We start from the raw sequence: 20,575 nt of genomic DNA on the forward strand, positions 1-20,575 counted from the left end.
CTTAGAAAACCATCTTGACTGGCAATCTGTTCAACTCAAGATTATTTGCAATGATCTCATTCGCTCATTTGTTTTTCTGTTTTGTGTATGTTTCTCCTTCTAAGGCAAGCTCCTTGAGAGTAGAAACCATTTTAGTCTTACTCGTTACTGAATCTTTATTTGCCAAATATTTGTTAATGAAGAAATGACTGAATAGTAGATATGACTGAATAGTAGATGCTCCATATTAACTTCCCTCTTTCCCTTTCTTGTAAAAGAGACGTATTTGGTCTTCCGCTTGGCCTGCCACTGTTCCAGTGAGAGTGGCTGGAATTATTTATTCACCATCTGTTCCCAACCCTTTCCCGAACTCAGGTATTAGATTTACCTGATTTTCTAGCAGCTCAGAAAAGTACATAAAATTAAAATTTCACTGTTCCTTAATTGCACTGTAGCCCACAGACTGAAAATCTGTAGATTATGACGTGGGAAGCAAAGGCAGAAGAAAAGTCGTCAAATTTCCTTATTACTTATAGTCCATTGATAAGTCCTTGAAACAGGCAGAGTGACATTCCTCTAGGGACTCAGCTGCCTAAATGTTAATACTTTGCCAAGGGCAAAAGGTAATCTTAACCCAACCTCCAGGACCCTGTAAGTCTACTTTAACATAAAAAGATGCCTTTGGAAACTTCCTTTGTCTCTACCCTCCCACTCCTGCCCCCCGCCCCCGCCGCCATACATGTTGGCAATCATCTTCCAAGCATATGACCCACTGATATACATCTGAAGGGTCTCATGACTGAGAGCTTACTAAACAATAATAAATGACTTTTCCCAACAATAGTTAACCCCCTCAGGATCCTGAAAACCTTCCTTCCTAAATACCTGGGAGGCTTACACCATCCCTAACCCCCTCCCAACTTGAAAGTATATAATCGGCCGCTCCTCAAGACCCCAGTGCAGCTCTTTCTGCCCACAGGTCCTGTCCCCATGCTTTAATAAAACCACCTTTTTACACCAAAGACGTCTCAAGATTTCTTTCTTAGCTGTTGGCTTCAAACCCTAAAGTCTTTCCTATATCAGATTATTTTTTAAAAATTGACTCTAAGTAAAATTGATTCTTAAATTTGAGACCAGTTTTATTTGCTGCTGCTGGCTTTTAAGGGAGAAAATAGACTTGAATAATCTTACATGCTTTGGACTCTAACAAAGGCATAAAATAGCACCTGGCTTTTTTGTATCAGTCTTCCACTTCTCATTATTACTGTTTTCTCTTACTTGAGAGGAACCACTATAACTGATTTACATCATTCAGCATCTTCCATCAGTTAGCATGAAATGGTGCCCTTCTCTCAAAAGAAGTTTAAAGCTGGATTTTCCTTTTTCAATTCATTAGCACTATATCGTGACACGATTCCATCATTCTATTGACAAGCATCTCCTCTTCTTACCATCAGGAACATTTGATGCAACCCAGTATGTCCTCTTCAGAAATCTCCTTTTGTGGCAGAAGACAACACCTACCAGGCTGAACAGTAAAATCCAATTGTTGTTGCCAAATGTACTACATCTACATTAAAACGCTCATGTTCTTAATAAGAATGAAATAGAAATGATACTGTTGATTGCTTAGGCAGATGAAGGGTGCTTAAAAATATCTTTTAAAAACTTTAAATAGAAACCTCTTTATTCTCTTTCTACAAATGAAAGAATGATCTAAAAGCAGTAAATAAAATTCTTAACAGAATAGGGCTTTCAAAAGCAGAACGGCGCTCGCCTGTGATACTTTCAAAACTAAGAAAAGCCTGCGAATGTATGACACTTAGACAAGGATATGTTTTCTCTCTGCGTACTGTCCAGAATTTTTATTATTAAATTTGCTAATTAGTAAGGTTATATGTAGCTTTTCGCCACCTTGAAAGACCTTTCTCTTTTCCTGTTTGAGGAGATTCAATAATAAGGGTTATGGTTTTTTTTTTTTTTTTTTTTTTGTCACAGTTGTTTCTATAGCAACAGATAGGGATGCTACGAATTGGTTCACACAAAATTAAAGCTGACCAAAGCCTTCAGTCTAGTTGTGAGTTGCTAAATTGCTAGTGATGGAAGATAAATGTTTATTTCCTACTGTCTCTGTTTATTATTTTGCTAAATGAAAGAGTAAACAGTTTTTATCCTCGGGTTTATTAGCATATCATTCATTATGTTTGCAAAAATTTGAACTCATCATAGCTCTTAGGGAAGTGGAAATTATACCCATTCTAATCATGCTAACCCAGCATCCCTTTACTTCTTTTCTGCGTCATTACCTCATGCTTAAAAGTCCTTTTTTATTTTCATGTTTGTATTTTTATTCTTTTTGAGTTGGAAGATAATTATGGGGAAAAGTTCAAACGATATGAAATGGTAATGAGTGAAAGTTTCTTCTTAATTCCGTGTGCACCTTCTATTCCCTTCTTCAGAGGCATCCATTACTAACTAGGTTCTTTGAGATTTGGGAGGGAAATTTTCTGTGTCCGTGCATTTCTTTAACCTAAAGGGATCCATTCAGTATGTACTGCTCCGCAGTGTGCTGTGAACTAAGCGATACATCTTGGACATCTTTTTAAGTAATCAGTGTAATCATTGAATATATATCATCCCAAATTTTTTTTGCTAAACTATAGATTATGAATTCCTTTCTCTATCAGTCTGTATAACTGCTGTATTCTTGATGCGTAAATGAATCTTCATTTATTTCATCACCCCCTGAATATTTTTATGTTTTTGTCTATTGAAAGCAATGTTGTAATAATGGCTCTTATATACATTGATTTTGATGTTGTCCTAAAAGTGGAGTTATTAAAAGGTTACATTTATTTTTCATTTTGAAGAGTCCTCCTAAACTGCCCTCCCCAGAGTTGCACAATTTATATCCACCAAAAGCATATCCCTTCATCTTCGCAAATAACGAAGTATTACCATCTTGTACATTTTTGTCAGTCTGAGAGGTGGGAAAAGTTTGTTTTACTTTGTCCCACAATAATTATAGGTAAGATTAGAATAAATTTTGATGTTTTTATTGGGAATTTGTGTTTCTTTTTTATTATGAACTCTGTTCATATCCTTTGCTCATTTTTTCCTGGTTTCTCTTTTTCTTAACAGATTCTTTTTCTCTTTTTAAAAGATTGTATTTACTTATGTGACAGAGAGACACAGTGAGAGAGGGAACACAAGCAGGGGGAGTGGGAGAGGGAGAAGCAGGCATCCCACCAAGCACGGAGCCTGATGTGGGGCTCGATCCCAGGACGCAGAACCCCAGGACCAGAGCTGAAGGCAGAGGCTTATTGACTGAGCCACCCGGACGCCCCTTTCTTACCAGTTTCTAAGAGCTATTTGGCTATTAAGTGATTAGCCCATTGTCTGCTTCTTTATCTGTCTATTCATTTTCAATTTTACATTTGATTTTTTACTTTATGGCTTTTTTTTTTTTTTTTTTTTTTTTAGGCCTTTTTGAAAGGAGAGCACACTGCTCTTCCTTTGTTTCTTTTTTCCTCTCACACTGTGGTCACACTTCACTTCTGACAGCAGAGATGTGGGCTTTCCACACACCAAGCTATTCTCTGCTACACCAGCTGGGTGTCCTGCCATTTAACTCATTTCTGACACTGTCTACCTGAAGATAGCATCAGATTTCACAGGCTGCTTGCACAGTCCCCAAAGCTCCCTTTCCCCCACATCCCATTTCAGACGCCTATTGCAAGCCCAGAGTTGTCTCCTGCACTTCGAACCCACCACTAGAAATTGGGATTCCCATCACCCCTTCCTTGGGTTTGATTACTTGCTAGAACAGCTCACAGAACTCATAAAAATTTTTACTTACAGTTGTGATTTATTATATAATAAAGGATATGAGAAAGGATGCAGATGAATTGTCAGATGAAGAAATGCATAGGGTAAGGCCCAGAAGTTTCCCAAGTGCAAGAGTTGCTATCCCCATGGAATTGGTCTATGTCACCCTCCTGGCATGTACATATATTCACCAACCCAAAGCACCTTGAACGCAAAATATTTGGAGTTTTCATGGCGGCTTCATCACACAGGCGTGATTGATCCTTTACTCCATCTCCAGTATCTCTCCCCTTCCGGGAGGATGGGATGTGGGACAAAGTTCCAGGCTTCTAATCATGGCTTGGTCTTTCCGATGACCGGTCCCCATCCTGAAGCTGTCTAGGAGCCCATCAAGAGTGACTTCATAGGGGGGCCTGGGTGGCTCAGTGGGTTAAAGCCTCTGCCTTCAGCTCGGGTCACGATCCCAGGTTCCTGGGATCGAGCCCCACATCAGGCTCTCTACTCAGCAGGGAGCCTGCCCCCCCACAACCTGCCTCTCTGCCTACTTGTGATCTCTGTCTGTCAAATAAATAAATAAAATCTTAAAAAAAAAAAAGAACCCCTGGGGATAAAAATATATGTTTATAAAAAATAAAAAATTAATTTAAAAAAAAAGAAAAGAAAAGAAAGAAAAAGAATCACTTCATAGAACAAAAGACGCTCTGATTGCCCTGAAAATTCCAATGGATTTAGGAGCTCTGTGTCAGGAATGGGGATCAAAGACCAAATATTAAAACAAAAGATACTCCTAGTGCTCTTACGGAGCTCTGTGCCAGGAACCGTAAATAAAACCTAAATATATTTTTATTATAAATCACACTAGCACAGCCTTAAAGCAGTCTTCAATTTTTGTTAAAAGGTAATCAAATTTTCCTTTCCATTATTATGGCTTCTAGATTTTAAGTCATTGTTAGAAAGACCTTCTATAGTCTAAGATTTTATTAAATATCACCCTGGCTTTTACTGATTTTTTTTAGAAGATTTATTTATTTATTTAAGAGAGAGTCGGGAGAGAGGCACAGAGAGAGGGTGAGAGAGATTCAAGCAGGCTCGTGCTCAGCTCAGTCTCATGACCCCAAGGTCAGAACCTGAGCCCAAACCAAGAGTTAGGTACTTAACACCAAGAGTCAGACGCTTAACCAACTGTGCCAGGCACCCACCCCATCCTGGTTTTTTATCTAACAAGATATTTTTTAGGTCAATTTTAGACTCACAGCAGAAGTGAATGGAAAGCAAGAAGCTGTCCCATATACCCCATGTGTACCCCCACCTGCCTCTGCCCCATATGACCTCTCGCACTATTAACAGCCACACCAGAGTGGTCATTTGTTATAATCAATGAACCTAAATCAGTGCTCGTTACCATCCAAAGACCATAGTTCACACTAGGGTTCACTCTTGGTGTTGTGTGTTCTCTGGCTTTTGAACAAATGTGTAATGTCCTATATCTACCATTATAGTATCACGGAGAATAGTTTCATTGTACTAAAAATCCTCTGCACTCCCATCTGTTCATTCCTCTGCCTGCTAACCCCTGGCAACCACTGCTCCTTTTACTATCTCCTTAGTCTCGCCTTTTCCAAAGTCATATGGTTGGAATCATACAGTATGTAGCCTTTTCAAACTACTACTTTTATTTAGTAATGTACATTTAAGATTCCTCTATGTCTCTTCATGGCTTGACTGCTCATTTCTGTTTAAAACTGAATAATATGCCATGGTCTGGATATAAAGATTATTAACCCATTCACCTCTTGAAAGACATCTTGATTGCTTACAACTTTTGGCAATTATGAATAAAGCTACTGTGAACAATTGTGTGTAGGTTTTGTGTATAGGTTTTGCGTAAGCTTTTAACTCCTCTGTGTAAATACCGAGGGGTGCAATTGCTAGGTTGTGTGATAAGCGAGTGTTTAGTTTTGTAAAGAACGGGTCCTACTTCTTTTATGCTTTAATTTTAAAAATCTATTTAAATGTTATCCATCAAAAATTTATTTGTTGAATGGGGAGTGGTAAAGATTCATCTTTCAAACTATATCTTTATAAATGATAATCAGTTGTCTCAATGTCACTTACTGAACAATCCATGTTTTCCCCATTGACTTGAATTGTGGTTTCTATTACATAATAAATTCCCATTTATGTTTAGGTCCATTCTTGGATTTTTCCATTTCTTTATATTAAAGATGTACCATTTAAAATATCAGCTATAACATTAAAAATAAAGAAGAGGTTACTCATAAAGGGAAAGGGGAATAAGGTGGAGAGGATAAATAGAAGCTAGGATCCTTTGATTATACAGTGGTTTCAGATTTGTTATTGAAATCCTGGAAATATTTTTACATAATTATAAAACAATATTATACTAAAGAAAGTAATCCTTTAAAATGTAAAATAAAATTAAACAAACGCTCATTGCATTCAGTTGGTGTTTTTATTCTACGATGTTGGTGTTTTTGACCCAAGATTATTGTGAGTATAATGTGGAATGAATCAAATGAATATCATCTTTGTATCATCTTTGGTGCCCTTGAGAACTGGGATTCTTGGCATGAGGGAAAGGAGATAATGAATTTAAGATAGAAGAGACTGTCATGACCTCACAGACCTGAATTGGATTGAAGGTATATCAGTATAAACTCATGAGGATCTTACCTGAAATCTTTTGGAAAATGAACTCCTAAATTTTTCATCGTCAAGGGGAAGTCTCACAGAAAGTGTTAAAATGCATAGAATTGAATGAGAAGACAGCACAACGTATCAAAATATATGAGACACAGGTAAAATAGTTGTGGGGAGGAAATTTATAGCACTAAATGCTTGTATTAGAAAAGAGAAATGGTGTAAAATCAACAATTTAAGTTTCTTTGAAAAAACTAAGAAAAGCAAAATAAACCTACATGAAACAGAAGAAAGAAAATAAAGAATAGAAATTAGTGAAATTGAAAGCAGGAGAACTGTTAACAGAAAGTGAATGACATAACAAAACCTAGTTCTTTGAAAAATATAAAACTGATAAACTTCTAGCAAGACTGATGAAGAGAGAAGACCCAGGTTACCTATATCAGGATGAAATAGGATATTCCTGCAGTTCCTGTAGCTATAAAAGGATAATAAAGAATTACTGCCAGCAACTCTATGCTCATAAGTTTGACAATTTGAAGAACTAGAACAATTTCTCAGAAAGCACAAACTACCAAAATTCAAAGATGATGAAAAAGAACGTGAATAGTTCTATAACCATTTTTTAAGTGAATTTGTAGTATCAGTCTCCTGAAAAATCTCCAGGCCCAGATGGTTTTACTGGAGAATTCTATCAAAGATTTAAATAAGAATTGACACTATTTTCATACAGAGGTCTTTCAGAAAACAGGAGGGAATGCTTCCCAGTTCATTTTATGAGGCAAGTATTATTCTGCTACTAAACCCAGAAAAAGAAACTACAAAGTGTATATATATATAATATAGACTATTATCTCTCATGAAATTAGATGCAAAAATCCTCAAAAAATTTTACCCATCGAATCCAGCCATGTATTTTTAACATTTCAACATTTGAAAGCCAGTCAATGCAATTCATCATATCAACAAATTAAAGAAGAAAAATCATAGGATTTTGTCATTGATGCAGATGAGCATTTATTAACAAAATTCAACACCCATTTATGATAAAAACTCAGCAACTAGAAATAAGGAATTTCCTTAGTTTGATCAAGATAACCTACACAAAACCTACAATAGCATCATTCTTAACAGTGAATGCTTTCCTTTCAAGATCAGGAACAAGGCCAGGACTTATTCAACATAACACTGGAAGTTCCAGCCACTGCAACAAAAAAAAGGTATGGAAAATAGAGAGGAAAAAATTAAATTGTCCTTGTTTTGAGATAGTCTGCATAGAAAATCTCAAAGAGATGACAAAAACAAACTTCAGGTGCCTGGTTGGCTGAGTTGGTTGAGCATCTGATTCTTGGTTTTGGCTCAGGCTTGTGCTCTCTCTAAAATAAATAAATAAATCTTAAAAAACAAGGACGACAACAAAAAACCCTCATAGAACCAGCACGTGAATTCAGGAGGGTTATAGGGTGTAAGATCAACATACATAAATAAGTTAACATTTTTATGTACTAAGAGTGAACATGTTGAACCTGAAATTAAGACACATCCAATTTGCAGTTAATGCTCCAAAATGAAATCCTTAGGTATAATTGTAACAAAACATATGTAGAATCAGTATGCTGAGAATTATAAAATACATAATTATAAAAATACTGATGAAGGAACTTAAAGACTAGTCAAACATACCATGTTCATGGGTTAAAAGATTTGTCATAATAAAGATGTCCCTAATTACTCTATAAGTTTAATGGAGTTCCTGTCAAAATTTCAGCAGTTTTTTTAATACAGAGATAACAAAGTTATAAAATTCATATGGGAAGGCATAGGCCCTAGAATAACTAAAACCATCTGAAAAAGAAGAATAAAGTGGAACTAATCTTGCTGCCTATTAAAGCCTATTTCATAGCTACCATAATCAAGAGAGAGTGGTATGGGTGGAGAGATAGATACCTATCTTTTTCTAGATAGAAAACCAAGAAAGACCCACACCAATATAGCCAATTGATTTTTAACAGAGGAACCAAAGGAATTCAATGGAGGAAAGATAACCTTTTCAACAAATGATGTTGGAACAATTGGACATTCATAGGCAAAACCATGAACCTCAATGTAAACCTCATAGAAATTGAGTCCAAGTGGATTATGGACTTAAATATAAAATGTAAAACTATCAAACTTTTTAAAACTACTGTAGAAAAATCTTTGGGATCTAAGGCTGGCCAAAAACATGATCCCTAAAAGAAAAAAAGTTAGACTTCATCACACAAGGGTATAAACACAAGTTACAGCCTGAGAGAAAATATTTGCAACCCACATATTCAGCAAAGGACTAATATCGGGAGCATAAAAGCGAAACAAAACTTCTCGGAGTCCTGCATGTGACTCTTAATCTCAGGGTCATGAGTTTAGGCCCCATGTTGGGCAGGGAGCCTACTTTTTTAAAAATTAAAAAAACCCTCAAAATCCTAACAGTTAAAAACCAAACAATCCAACTAGAAAATGGGCAAATGACAAAAACTGTCACTTCAGCAAATAAAAATGGCAGATAAGCACATGAAAAGATGTTCATTATCACCTGTTAGGAATATGTAATTTTTTTCAAGATTTTATTTATTTGACAGATATCACAAATAGGCAGAGAGGCAGGCAGAGAGAGAGGAGAAAGTAGGCTCCCCGCTGAGCAGAGAGCCCGATGTGGGGCTCGATCCCAGGATCCTGAGACCATAACCCGAGCTGAAGGCAGAGGCTTTAGCCCACTGAGCCACCCAGGCGCCCAGAATATGTAATTTTAAACACATAATGAAATATAGGCGTGCCTGGGTGGCTCAGTGGGTTAAGCCTCTGCCTTCGGCTCAGGTCATGATCTTAGGGTCCTGGGATCAAGCCCCGCACCGGGCTCTCTGCTCAACAGGGAGCCTGCTTCTCCCTCTCTCTCTGCCTGCCTCTCTGCCTACTTGTGATCTCTCTCTGTCCAATAAATAAATTTTTAAAATCTTAAAAAAAAAATAAACACATAATGAAATATCAAAGTGGCTAAAATAAAAAATAATGACAACACCAAGTTTTGGCAGACATGTGGAGAAATTAGATCACTCAAATATTACCAGTGGAAATGTAAAATTGTGTAACAATTTTGGAAAACAGTTTGGCAGTGTCTTAAAAATTAAACATGCAACTACCATACAACCTGGCAATTGCATTCTTAGGCATACATCCCAGTGATATGAAAATTTATTTGATATGAAAATTTATTTCATTTTCATATGAAAACCTGTACATAGTGTTAACAGCAACTTTATTTATAGTAACCAAAATCTGGAAACAATCCAGATTTCCTTTGATAGGTTAAACAAACTGTGATACATCTATACCATGGATACTACAGAGCAATAAAAAGGAACAAGTTATTAATAAATGAAACAACTTGGATGAATTTCTGGGAATTATGCCAGGTGAAAAAAGCCAATTCCAAAAGGTTATATCCTGTAGGATTCCTTTTATATAACATTCTTCAAATGTCAGAATTACAGAAATGGAGAACAGATTAGTAGTGGTGGGGGGCAGGCTATGGTAATAAAAAAGTATCAGGAAGGATCTTTATGGTGAAGAGAATGTCCTCTATTTTGACTGCATCAATGTCAATATCCTGGATAATATTGTACTACAGTTTTTAAGATGTTACCTTTAGGGAAAACTGGGTAAAGGATACACAGGATCGCTCTACTATTTCTTACAACTGAATATGAATCAACAATGATTTTAAGATGAAAATTGAAAATATAAGAAGTGGCAAATCATTTGGAAAATGGTTTGGCAGTTTCAAGGAAGTTAAAAGCTAACCTATCCTATGATCTAGCCATTCTAGTTCTGTGTAAATATCCAGGAGAAATGAGTATATTTGTCCATAAAAAGATTTGAATAAGAATGTTCATAGTAGCTTTATTCATAACAGCTGAAATTTGGAAACAATCCAAATGCACATATGGAGGAGAATGGATAAACAAATTGTGGTATATTCATACAATGGAATACTTCTTATAAAAAAAAAAGGAACTGATACACATAAAATACGGATAAATCTCACAAACATGTTAAGCCATGGGAATCAGATACAAAAGAATACATACTATATGATTACATTGACAGGAAGCTCAAGAACAGGCAAACTCCTTGATTACGGTAGAAGGTACAATACTGTGTACTGGTAGCAGGGGAATGGTGTCAGCTGGAAATGAGCTGGAGGAACTTTCTGGAATGACAGAAATGTGGCTACACAGGTATACACAAAATGTTAAAACTCATTGAGCTCCACACTTAAGATTTATGCATTCTATGTTAATTATACCTTAAATAAAGTACTGTGGAACAAATCTCTGTTCATGGGGGTGAAAAGATATGTCAACTGATCCCACCATGTACTTTATTTGAATCCTCTCTTAGACAAGCTATAGAACAACCTACTTACGGCACTTAGGAGAAATTGAAAAGATGAGTTTCTAATTGATGACATTAGAGAGTTGTGAAGTTTCTAGGTATAAAATAATAATCATTGTTAAAGAGTTTTTGTCATTTCAAGAGATATACTGAAATAAGTGATACATCTAGGATTTGCTCCACAATAAAACAGATGAGGAGTGGGAGGATATGGATAAAACAAGACTGGCCATGCACTGATTTGTTTAACCTGCACGGCTGCATTATCATCTGTTTTTTTACTCCATGATAAAAAGGTAAAGTTTTAAAATATGAATAAAAGATACACATGGGTAGCTTTATTATTGCCAGTAGAACAGAAGAATCATCTTCCCAGATAGCTCAAGGGCTGATAGGGACAGTTAATGCCTCAAAGAGAATCATGGCTTGCCTGCACCAGCTGTCTTCATCAAGGAGTGAGGATCTCCAAGGGTAGAAAACCACCCTGTACCCAGTGGACACCGAGTGCATAGCTAACTTATATATGGGTTCTTTCAATTAAAATGTGTTTATGTTTGCCCATATAGACACACTGTAGCTTTATAAATTGTCCACCTACTATAACAAACTGAAGCACTGGGATCAATTACTTTTTTCAACCTTCATGTGCTCTCCTATTTTCTCTAAGGACCTGATGTTATTTTATGAGGATGATCCAAAGCCACTTTTGCCGACAATTCCTCCTTCCATTATCTCGTCAACTAAATGGCTATCAGAAGGACCAGCAGACGTTTGTAACCTCTGGGATGCAGGTAAATTGGTTAAAAGATTAGAAAGGCGACTCAGAAACATGAATAAGCAGCATTGACAAGAATTGCTTTTCATCAGATTTTATTTTGCGAAATACAGCAGCAGTGGCTTTAATTTAACTTCGATAATGAGGGATGAGACTAGCATGGATGAATTCAACCCACACATGATCCTGTAATCTTAATTAACATTTGTTTCAGTGGGGTTTTAGTCCCTCTATTTTGCTTTTTTCCTTTTACATTGTGTCGAAAATTATTAACTGCAAACCTCAAATCTCTTATGAATGGTTTTAAATGCAGAAAAATTAGAGTTCCTTTTTTCATTTGTGTTAACTTCGCTTTGATAAAGAGTTTAAATTGTGACATTTTTCATAAGCAAGCATTGGACCAAAATGTGAAAAGCAAGATGTACGGCATCCCACAAATTGGCTAATCACCTCTTGAATAATTAACATTAGAGAAAGTATGGTATAAAATGATACAGACTGCCCTCCAATAAATGACATATCCATTTCCACCTGGGCTTGGCTGCTGCTCGGGCTCTGATTGATTCACACTGGAGCCACTCCATACTGTCCCTGTTCTTCAGAAACTCGATTTTTAATACATCCTTCCTCTTGCTTTTCTCAAAAAATAGGACTCAGGACCCTCTGCCAAGATGGGAATGAAACATTCTCATTAGTATCTTTCAGCCCTTCATTTATCCATGCTTTTCTATTCAGCCAGGCATCCTTTCCCTCACTGCAGAGGTGGCTCCTTATGTTTTGAGTTTCATCTGCTCCCTCATCTTTAGGCCACGTGCTGTGCTTTCCTCCTCCTATAGATCCCCAATATCCAAATAAAAACTGTAGTCGATTAGAATAGATTTCTTTTACGGGTTCATGTTTATATAATTTTCTTATAAAACTCATCATGAGAATGATGAGGAGGATATTTCAATAAACACGGATCACGGAGTTGTGGGTTATGGTGATATTTGTAGTACAAGGATGGTATAATTACTCACATGGATAATTCGTTATAAGTGCTTACCATTTTCAAGACAGCTTGCTCCATATTCTTAGAATACACTTTATGTCAACTGATCCAGATCCAGAAGCTTCAAAGAAGAATGGTAAGGAAAACCTTTTTTGTGATCTAATGTCCCCTCATAGTCCCCCACCCCCAACATTTTAAAAATAGGCTTCATTTTTTAAAGCAGTTTGAGGTTCACAGTAAAATTGAGTGGAAGGTACAGAAATTTCCCCACATACGCCTGCCTCCAGACAAGAACAACCTTACATCTGTTGCAGTCAGTGAACCTACGTTAACGCTTTCATCGCCCAAAGACCGTGGTTTCCATCAGGGATCATTCTTTGTGTTGTTGTGTTCTGTGGGTTTGGACGAGTGTCTGAAGACATGTATCCGCCACTGCAGGATCAGACAGACTAGTTCACGGCCCTGCCAGACTCCTTGTGCTCTGCCTGCCGTTCCTCCCTTCCTCCCAAGCCCTGGCTGCCGCTGATACTTTAACTGTCTCCATAGTTTTGCCTTTTCCAGGAAGTCCTATAGCTGAGCTCACACAGGATGTGGCCTTTTCAGACTGACTTCTTTTATTCAGCAGCACATTGAAGGCTCCACCATGTCTTTCATGGCTTGATAGCCCCTTCCTTTTTAGTGCCGAATGGGATATACCAGGGTATTTACCCATTCACCTGCTGAAGAACATCTCGGCTGTGTCTAAGTTTGGGCACATTTAAATGAAGCTGCTGAGAATATCCATGGGCCCATTCTCGTGTGGAAATAAGTTTCCCCAGCCAACATTGTAATACAAGTGAAATGGAATATAAATGAGCCTAAGAGGCAGCCCTGTGGAGGAAAAGAGTCACAAAACATATTGAGTGAAGGATGATTCCACCATGTTCCTTGGTTGGAACTCATCTTGATTGGAGGAGTTTTCCTACTTTTGAGCCTGCCTTTTCTCCTGCTTTTCCTTCACACCAATTTCAGAGGTGTCTTGCTAAAGTGCAGGTCTATGCATTTCACTTCCCAGCTTAAAAACTTTCCACAGTTTTCTACGCCAATAGGATGTCTAGTTTCTTCACGCTGTCATAGGAGACTTTTCATGGCCTGGTTGCCGCCAACATTTGTGACCTCATCACCCAGAACTGCCAACATTCCCGTTGCTCTGCAACGTTCTGTTACTTGTGTAGTTTCTTCTCCTTAGAAAGTCTTTGTTCCAGTTACTTCAGCTGTGTAACACATTGCTCTCAAACTTTCTGGCATAAAATAACCATTTATTCTGCTCATGGATTCTCTGGGTCAGGAATTAGGACAGGGCACAGTGGGGATGACTTTTCTCTGCCCCATGACGTATGTTTGGGCCTCAGCCCGAGAACACAAAGCCTGGGGATGGGAATCATCTGAAGGCGCATTCACTCATGTGTCTCGTAGTTGGTGCCCACTATCGGCTGGAGGCCTCAGTTTCTCTCCACATGAGCCTCTTCATGTGGTCTCTCCACATAGGCTAGTTTGGGCTTTGTCACAGCATGGTGGCTAGGTTCCAAGGGTGAGCATCCGGTAAAAGAAAGGACTGGGCAGAAGCTGAAAAATCTCAAAAGTCGTGCTGTGGTACTTCCTTCCCATTCAGTTCATAACGCAATCATAAAATCTCGCCCAAGTTCAAGGGGAGGGAATGTAGACCCCCCACGCCTCTATGGACAAGTGTCAATGTCATATTGAAAGAAAAGCATACAGATTGATGTGTGTGTTAGTACAGTCATCTTTGGAAAATACAATCTGCCACCGTCCTCCACAAAGTTATGGATGCTTGACAAAATTCTATTTAAACAGCAAGGCCCAGCTCAAATGTCACTATTGCTATAAAATCTTTTCTACATAACCAGTTTTTCCTTTCACTGTGTTCCAATGAGACTTTGCCTATAACATTAGATATGAATTTATAGTTGTGTATCATTTTATAAGTTTTATCTATTTTTAATTAGATAAGTAATAAGTGAATATACTCTTATTTTTTAACTTCAAACAGTATAGAGTCAAAAATCCTTCTTGACTGTCCCTCACCCTAGCACAGTTCCCTCCCCAGAGTTAACTGTTATTATCAATCTGTTGGTTACTCTTCAGGTCTTTTTTTGTGCATTTGTATACATACCTGTACCTTTGGAAGTATGGAGAACTGACTTTATTTGGATTTGGAATTTTCTGTATTTTTCTGGAACTTTTTAAAGCAATATCACTCGGCAATCCTTCAGTGTATGTCGATATCTAGAGATTTACCTATATATTTTTTAACTCCTACATTGCCTGGATATTATAGTTTATTTCCCTGCTGATAGACAGTTGGTGTTTTATATTTTTCACTATTACAAGTGATGGTTCAGTGAATAGCTCTGTGCACATATGTGGGTGTTTCTTTAGGGAGGATTCCTGGAAATGGAATCCCTGGGTCATAACTAAAAAATTTTCATTTTTTAGTGAATACTGCCAAATAGCCCCTCAAAATATCAGTACCAATTTACACTGGCTTGCAGTTTATAAGAGTACTTATTCACTCATACCCTTACTGGCACTTGATATTTTTCAAGTCTTACATTTTTATCACTTGGAAAAGGTTGCATTGCGTGGTAGGTATAATTTGCATATCTCCATGTATTTCCTCGTCTGTGCATTGCCTGCTTTTATCCTTAATCTGTTTTTCTTTTGGATTGTGCCTTGTGTTTATTTAAATTAAATGACTGGAACGTTTTTATATATGTTGTTAACCTTAAGAATAAAAACTGCCAGTTATTTTACCGGCAAAAGATGGGGTTATTTGGGAATAGAAGAATTGCAATCCAGGATAAACAAGTGGTGGCCAAACAAAGGCAAATCCAAGGAACAAGGGCGAGGTACACTTTTTTTAAAGAGAAAATGGGTAGTTGGGAAGGCTGTTATAAGCTAAACGTCCACTGGGGTAAACTGAGAGTTCCAAGTGTAGAGGCTTCTCATTGGCTGAGCTGTTGCTGGAGGGGAGGGGGATAAGGAAAGCTACTCTTCCCGGACCTAAATGGTAGAGTAATGTGCTCGGGCAAGGTCAGCTGGCTCTTCCTGCTGCACCTGCAACCGACTGGAGTGGTAGGGCGTGAGAGCTCCCCTGGGGAGACTCCAGACTCTGTTTTAGTGAGGGTTCTCCATTACTAATTTCCACTTACTAATCCTTTCTGTGACTTATGTTGCAAATATCACCTTCTAGGCTAGGGGCTGTTTTTCAGATTTCTTTATAGAAGATTTTTGTTTTCTTGCTTTTGTAGAGGTTTTATGTAGTCATGCGTATTATTATTTCCTTCCAGAGCTTTTGTTTTTTATATTTTGTTAAGTTTATTTTATATTGCAGTATAATTAACATACACTGTTACATAAGTTTCAAGTGTGCAACATAATGATCCAGCAATTCAGTACACTACCCAGTAGTGCTCACCGTGATAAGTGTAGTCACCATCTGTCACTGGACAACATTATTGCAGTTGTATTGACTCTATTTCCTGTTTGTACCTCTTAATTCCCTTTATCTATTCCATCTCCCTCCCCACCTCCCCCTGGAAGCCACCGGTTTGTTCTCTGTATTTAAGAGTCTGTTTTATTGTTTGTTTGTCTTTGTTTCTTTGTTTGTTCCTTTGTTTCAATTCTTAGATTCCACATATGAGTTAAATCATATGGTATTTGTCTTTTTTTTGGTCTAACTTTCCAAAGAAGACAAACAGATGGCCAACAGACACATGAAAAGATGCTCAATATCAGTAACCATCAGAGAAATGCAAATGGAAATCACAACGAGATACCACTTCACACCTGTCAGATTGGCTAGAATAAAAAGGACAAGAAATAACAAGTGTTGGCAAGGATGTGGAGAAAAAGGAATCTGTGTGCACTGTTGGTGAGAATGTAAATTGGTGCAGCCACTGGAAAACAACATGGAGGTTCCTCAAAAAATTACAAATAGAAATACCCTATGATCCAGTAATCCCACTACTAGTATTTACCCAAAGAGGATAAAAACAGTAATTCAAAAGGACACTTGCACCCCTGTGTTTACTGCAGTATTATTTACAATGTTCAAGATACTGGACAACCCACGGGTCTGTCAATAAATGGATGGTAAAGAAGATGTGATGTGTGTGTATATATATTCATATATATGTGAGTAATATTCCATTGCATATATATATATATACGTATATATTCCATTGCATGTGTATGTATTTTTGTGTGTTTGTGCATATATACACACATAGATATACACATGTATAGTCATGAAGAAGAGATCTGGTCATTTGTAACAACAACAAATTATACCCTAGAGGTGAAATAAGTAGAGAAAGGGAAATAAGTTGAGAAAGACAAATACCATATGTGTGTGTGTGTTTTGTTTCGTTTTAGAGAGAGAGCACATGCACATGTGTGCAAGCGGCAGGGCAGGGGGGCAGAGGGAGAGACTGCTCAAGCAGACACTCGGCTAAATGGGGAGCCCAACTCTGGGCTCAATCCCAGGACCCTGAGATCATGACCCAAGCCAAAATCAAAAGTTGGATGCCCAAACAAACTGGGCCACCTTGGTGGCCCTTTGTGTGTTTTATTTTATTTATTTAAAGATTTTATTTATTTGTCAGAGAGAGAGAGCATGAGAGCGTGCACAAGCAGGCAGAGAAGCAGGCTCCCTGCCGAGCAAGGAACCCGATATTGATACTGGACTTGATCCCAGGATCCTGGGATCATGACCTGAGCCAAAGGCAGTGGCTTAACCGACTGAGCCACCCAGGCGTCCCCCTTTATGTGTTTTGAAGAAGGTTTCCCTTATATCAAATTCATAGTACGTATTCACCAATTTCTAAATGTTGTTTTAGTGTTTTAATCCATCTGGATTTAAAGTATTTGTTATTGGTTCTAGATATGATGGGCCACCAGTTGTCTCAAGAACATTTATTGACTAGTTCATTTTTCTCTACTGTTTTAAAATGACTCTTTAACCTGTACTAAATAGTATCTGTTAACAACTCTTTTCTGTTCTCTTGATCCGTTTTTCCAGTCCTGGTCTGTTTAAATTTTTGTAACTACGTAATAATATGCCATAGTATGGATGTATTCTATTTTACTTAACCAGTACTATAGTAATTGTAACTTAGTTATTTCCATATTTTTACTATTATAATGATGAAATGACATCTTTGTCCCCTCTCAAATAAGGTAGGCTTTTTATTTATCTCATTGTTAGTTATTATTTATATTATTATTTTATTTTTCACAATTTGATGCAGATTCTAAAATACATTATTCTGAATTTCTGTTGATAAATTCTGTCCAGTTTACAACTTACCCTGTCGTCAAATGGTTCTGCTTTACATGTTATGATTTTGGCAACTTCAGCCCATGGCAAAAATAAAGGCGGAAAGTCATTCTGTGCAACATCCTCTCCTCTCGCGCCTTCTCCCTCCTCGGGCACTCAGCGGCCTGCTGGTCCCACCGGCCAGTGGGGGAGTCCTTGCGCCCTCACTGACCCTCCGTCATGGCTCCACTGACCCCATCCCTTTCTTTAACTGCCTGAGTGGCCACTCTTGAATTTTGTGCTCATCGTTCTTTGCTTTCTTCTTACTTGTACTACTTACGTTTATTCTCCAAACAATATGTTACTTGGTTTTACTGGGTTTTCAACTTTACCTACATGGGGTCATTTTGAATTTATTTTTGGTGACTTATTACTCAACACGTTCTTGAGATTCATCTGTGCCTGTTGTCAATGTCATGGTTGTCGTTTGTTTCCACAAATGCTGTATGGTGTTTACTGTACACGTACGTTTGAGTGTGTGTGTTCCGTTCCACTATCATCAGTACCATGGCAAGGTTTTTTGCATTGTGAACAGTGCTGTTCGTGAACGTACTTATATACGCCTCCTGCCTCTCATGAACAAGAGTTGGTCTGGGGCATAGATCTGGAAGTGAAATTGCTGACGGTTCAGTATACATATCTTCAAATTAACTAGGTAATGCCCAGTTTTCTCCAGAGTTCTACTTGTCCCACATCCTCACCCAGCCTTCATATTGTCATTTTTAGGAAAAGAAAAATTGCCAATCTATTGAGTGAGAATTAGTATAGTATTTGTTCTAAAAGTTCTTTCAAATAATGAAATGGAGCGTATTTTCATATGTGTGTAGTTCATTCATGTTTCCTCATCTATGAAATGTCTGTTCATGTCTTTTGGCCATTTTTCTATTTGGTTGTTTGTCCTTCTCTTAGTTGATTTGTAGGAATTCTGTTACCTATTCTGGAAACTAAACATTTCATTTTGTAAAGTTGTTCCAGTCTGTGACTTGTCTTTTCTCTTTGCAAGGGTCTTTTGAGTAACAGAAATTCTCAATTTTAATGAGGTAGAATTTTATTCTTTATGGATTGTACTTTTTGTATCTTGCTATTTAAATTCTTTCTTGTCTCAAGACCATATAGCCCATTTCTTTCAAGGCTAAAATTTTCCTGGTTTTGCTCTCCACAATTACAATTTTAATGCCTTTAGAACTGGTTTTTATGAGTGGTTGAAGCAGGAGTCCGGTTTTACTTCTAAACGGATAACCAGCTGTCCTGGCATCATTAATTGAAAAGTCTGCTTTTTCTCCAATGAACGTTTGAAAAGCTGCGATGCTATTTATATCCTAAAGCAAGTTTTCCCATATGTATGGATTTGTTTCTGGACTCTATCTATTCTGCTCCAAAAGTTATGTGACTGTCCCTGCACCAACAAATAGTTTTAATTACCCTACCTTTGCAATAATTCTTGATGACTTTTCCCTCATCAGGAGTGTTTTTGTCTCATTTTGGTCTTTTGCTTTTTCACATAAAAGCTTGTCAAGTTCTGTGGGCGGGGGGGGGGGGGGCCTATTAGTTTTGATTGACACTGCCAGTCTTTACCAGACTGTGTCCTGGGACCCAGCAACAGTAGAAACGAGGCTGAACCACAAATTTAAAGGCACCGGCAAGGCTTAATGTGGGCAACAGCTGCAGCTGACAGGAAACACAGCCCTGACAAAGGAGCCAGACCTGAACACTAGCCAGCGACAGTTTTAAAGGACCTAAGCCACATGAGGAGTGACATCTAATCCTGTAGGGGTGGGCCAGTACACAAAACTGGGCACGCAGGCAGGCTTGGCAGAACAAGCTTCTCCATACATTGTATGTTTCATTTTCATGTTAAGTCTCCATATCTGGGCAGGATTTTTCGCATTATAATGAGGGAGAAAGTTGGTGAAAAGTCCAATTTGGTGACCATCTTGTCTTGGACTAGTTCCAACCGGTCTAGGCTTGCTCCTTGGCTGGTGCTTTGCTAGAAAAAGTGGTAATAGCCGGCTGGAGTGTCCCAGGTGCAGAGGGACTTGTCCCCTACCGCCTCAGATCTTTAAATCAGTTTTTACGATTTACAACACCATATCATTCTATTCATTTAAGTCTTCTTTAATACATTTTACAGTTTTCTTGCACACAGGTCTCCCATGTCCTAGATTAAGTCCTAGATGTTTAGATATTTTTGTTGCTACCCTAAATGGTATTTTATAAATTGCATTTTCCAACTGTTGATGGTGAAAAGAAGTGTAATTAATTTTTGTATATTGATTTTGTAGGCAGAGACCTTGCTTAATTAACTCTCACTAATTTTCCTAATTTATCTGTAGATTCTTCTGGGTTTTTAATGTTGAAAGTTATATCATCTGTGATTGATGGCAAAATTGTTTCTTTGTTTATAAACTGTATCCTTCGTATTGTTTTCTTACTTCCCCATGCTAAGTAGAACCACTCAATGTTGAATGAAAGTGTGATCATGGGCTTCCTATACTTGGTCTGTATCTTAAGAGAATTCTTTCAACATTAT

The 20,575-nt window shown here is 37.7% G+C and overlaps 1 protein-coding gene across 1 annotated transcript in view; it reads left to right on the plus strand.

Moving 5' to 3' along the window:
• The window catches only part of ENTHD1 (ENTH domain containing 1), a 94,362-nt gene that overhangs the window by 38,175 nt on the left and 35,612 nt on the right, over positions 1–20,575 (plus strand). Inside the window, exon 4 of the mRNA XM_059404584.1 lies at positions 11,567–11,690. Within this exon, the coding sequence (XP_059260567.1) occupies positions 11,567–11,690 (124 nt within the window). The remainder of the gene's footprint in view (positions 1–11,566; positions 11,691–20,575) is intronic.

The sequence above is a fragment of the Mustela nigripes genome, chromosome 6 (genome assembly GCF_022355385.1).
Source record: "Mustela nigripes isolate SB6536 chromosome 6, MUSNIG.SB6536, whole genome shotgun sequence".
Lineage (NCBI taxonomy): Eukaryota > Metazoa > Chordata > Mammalia > Carnivora > Mustelidae > Mustela > Mustela nigripes.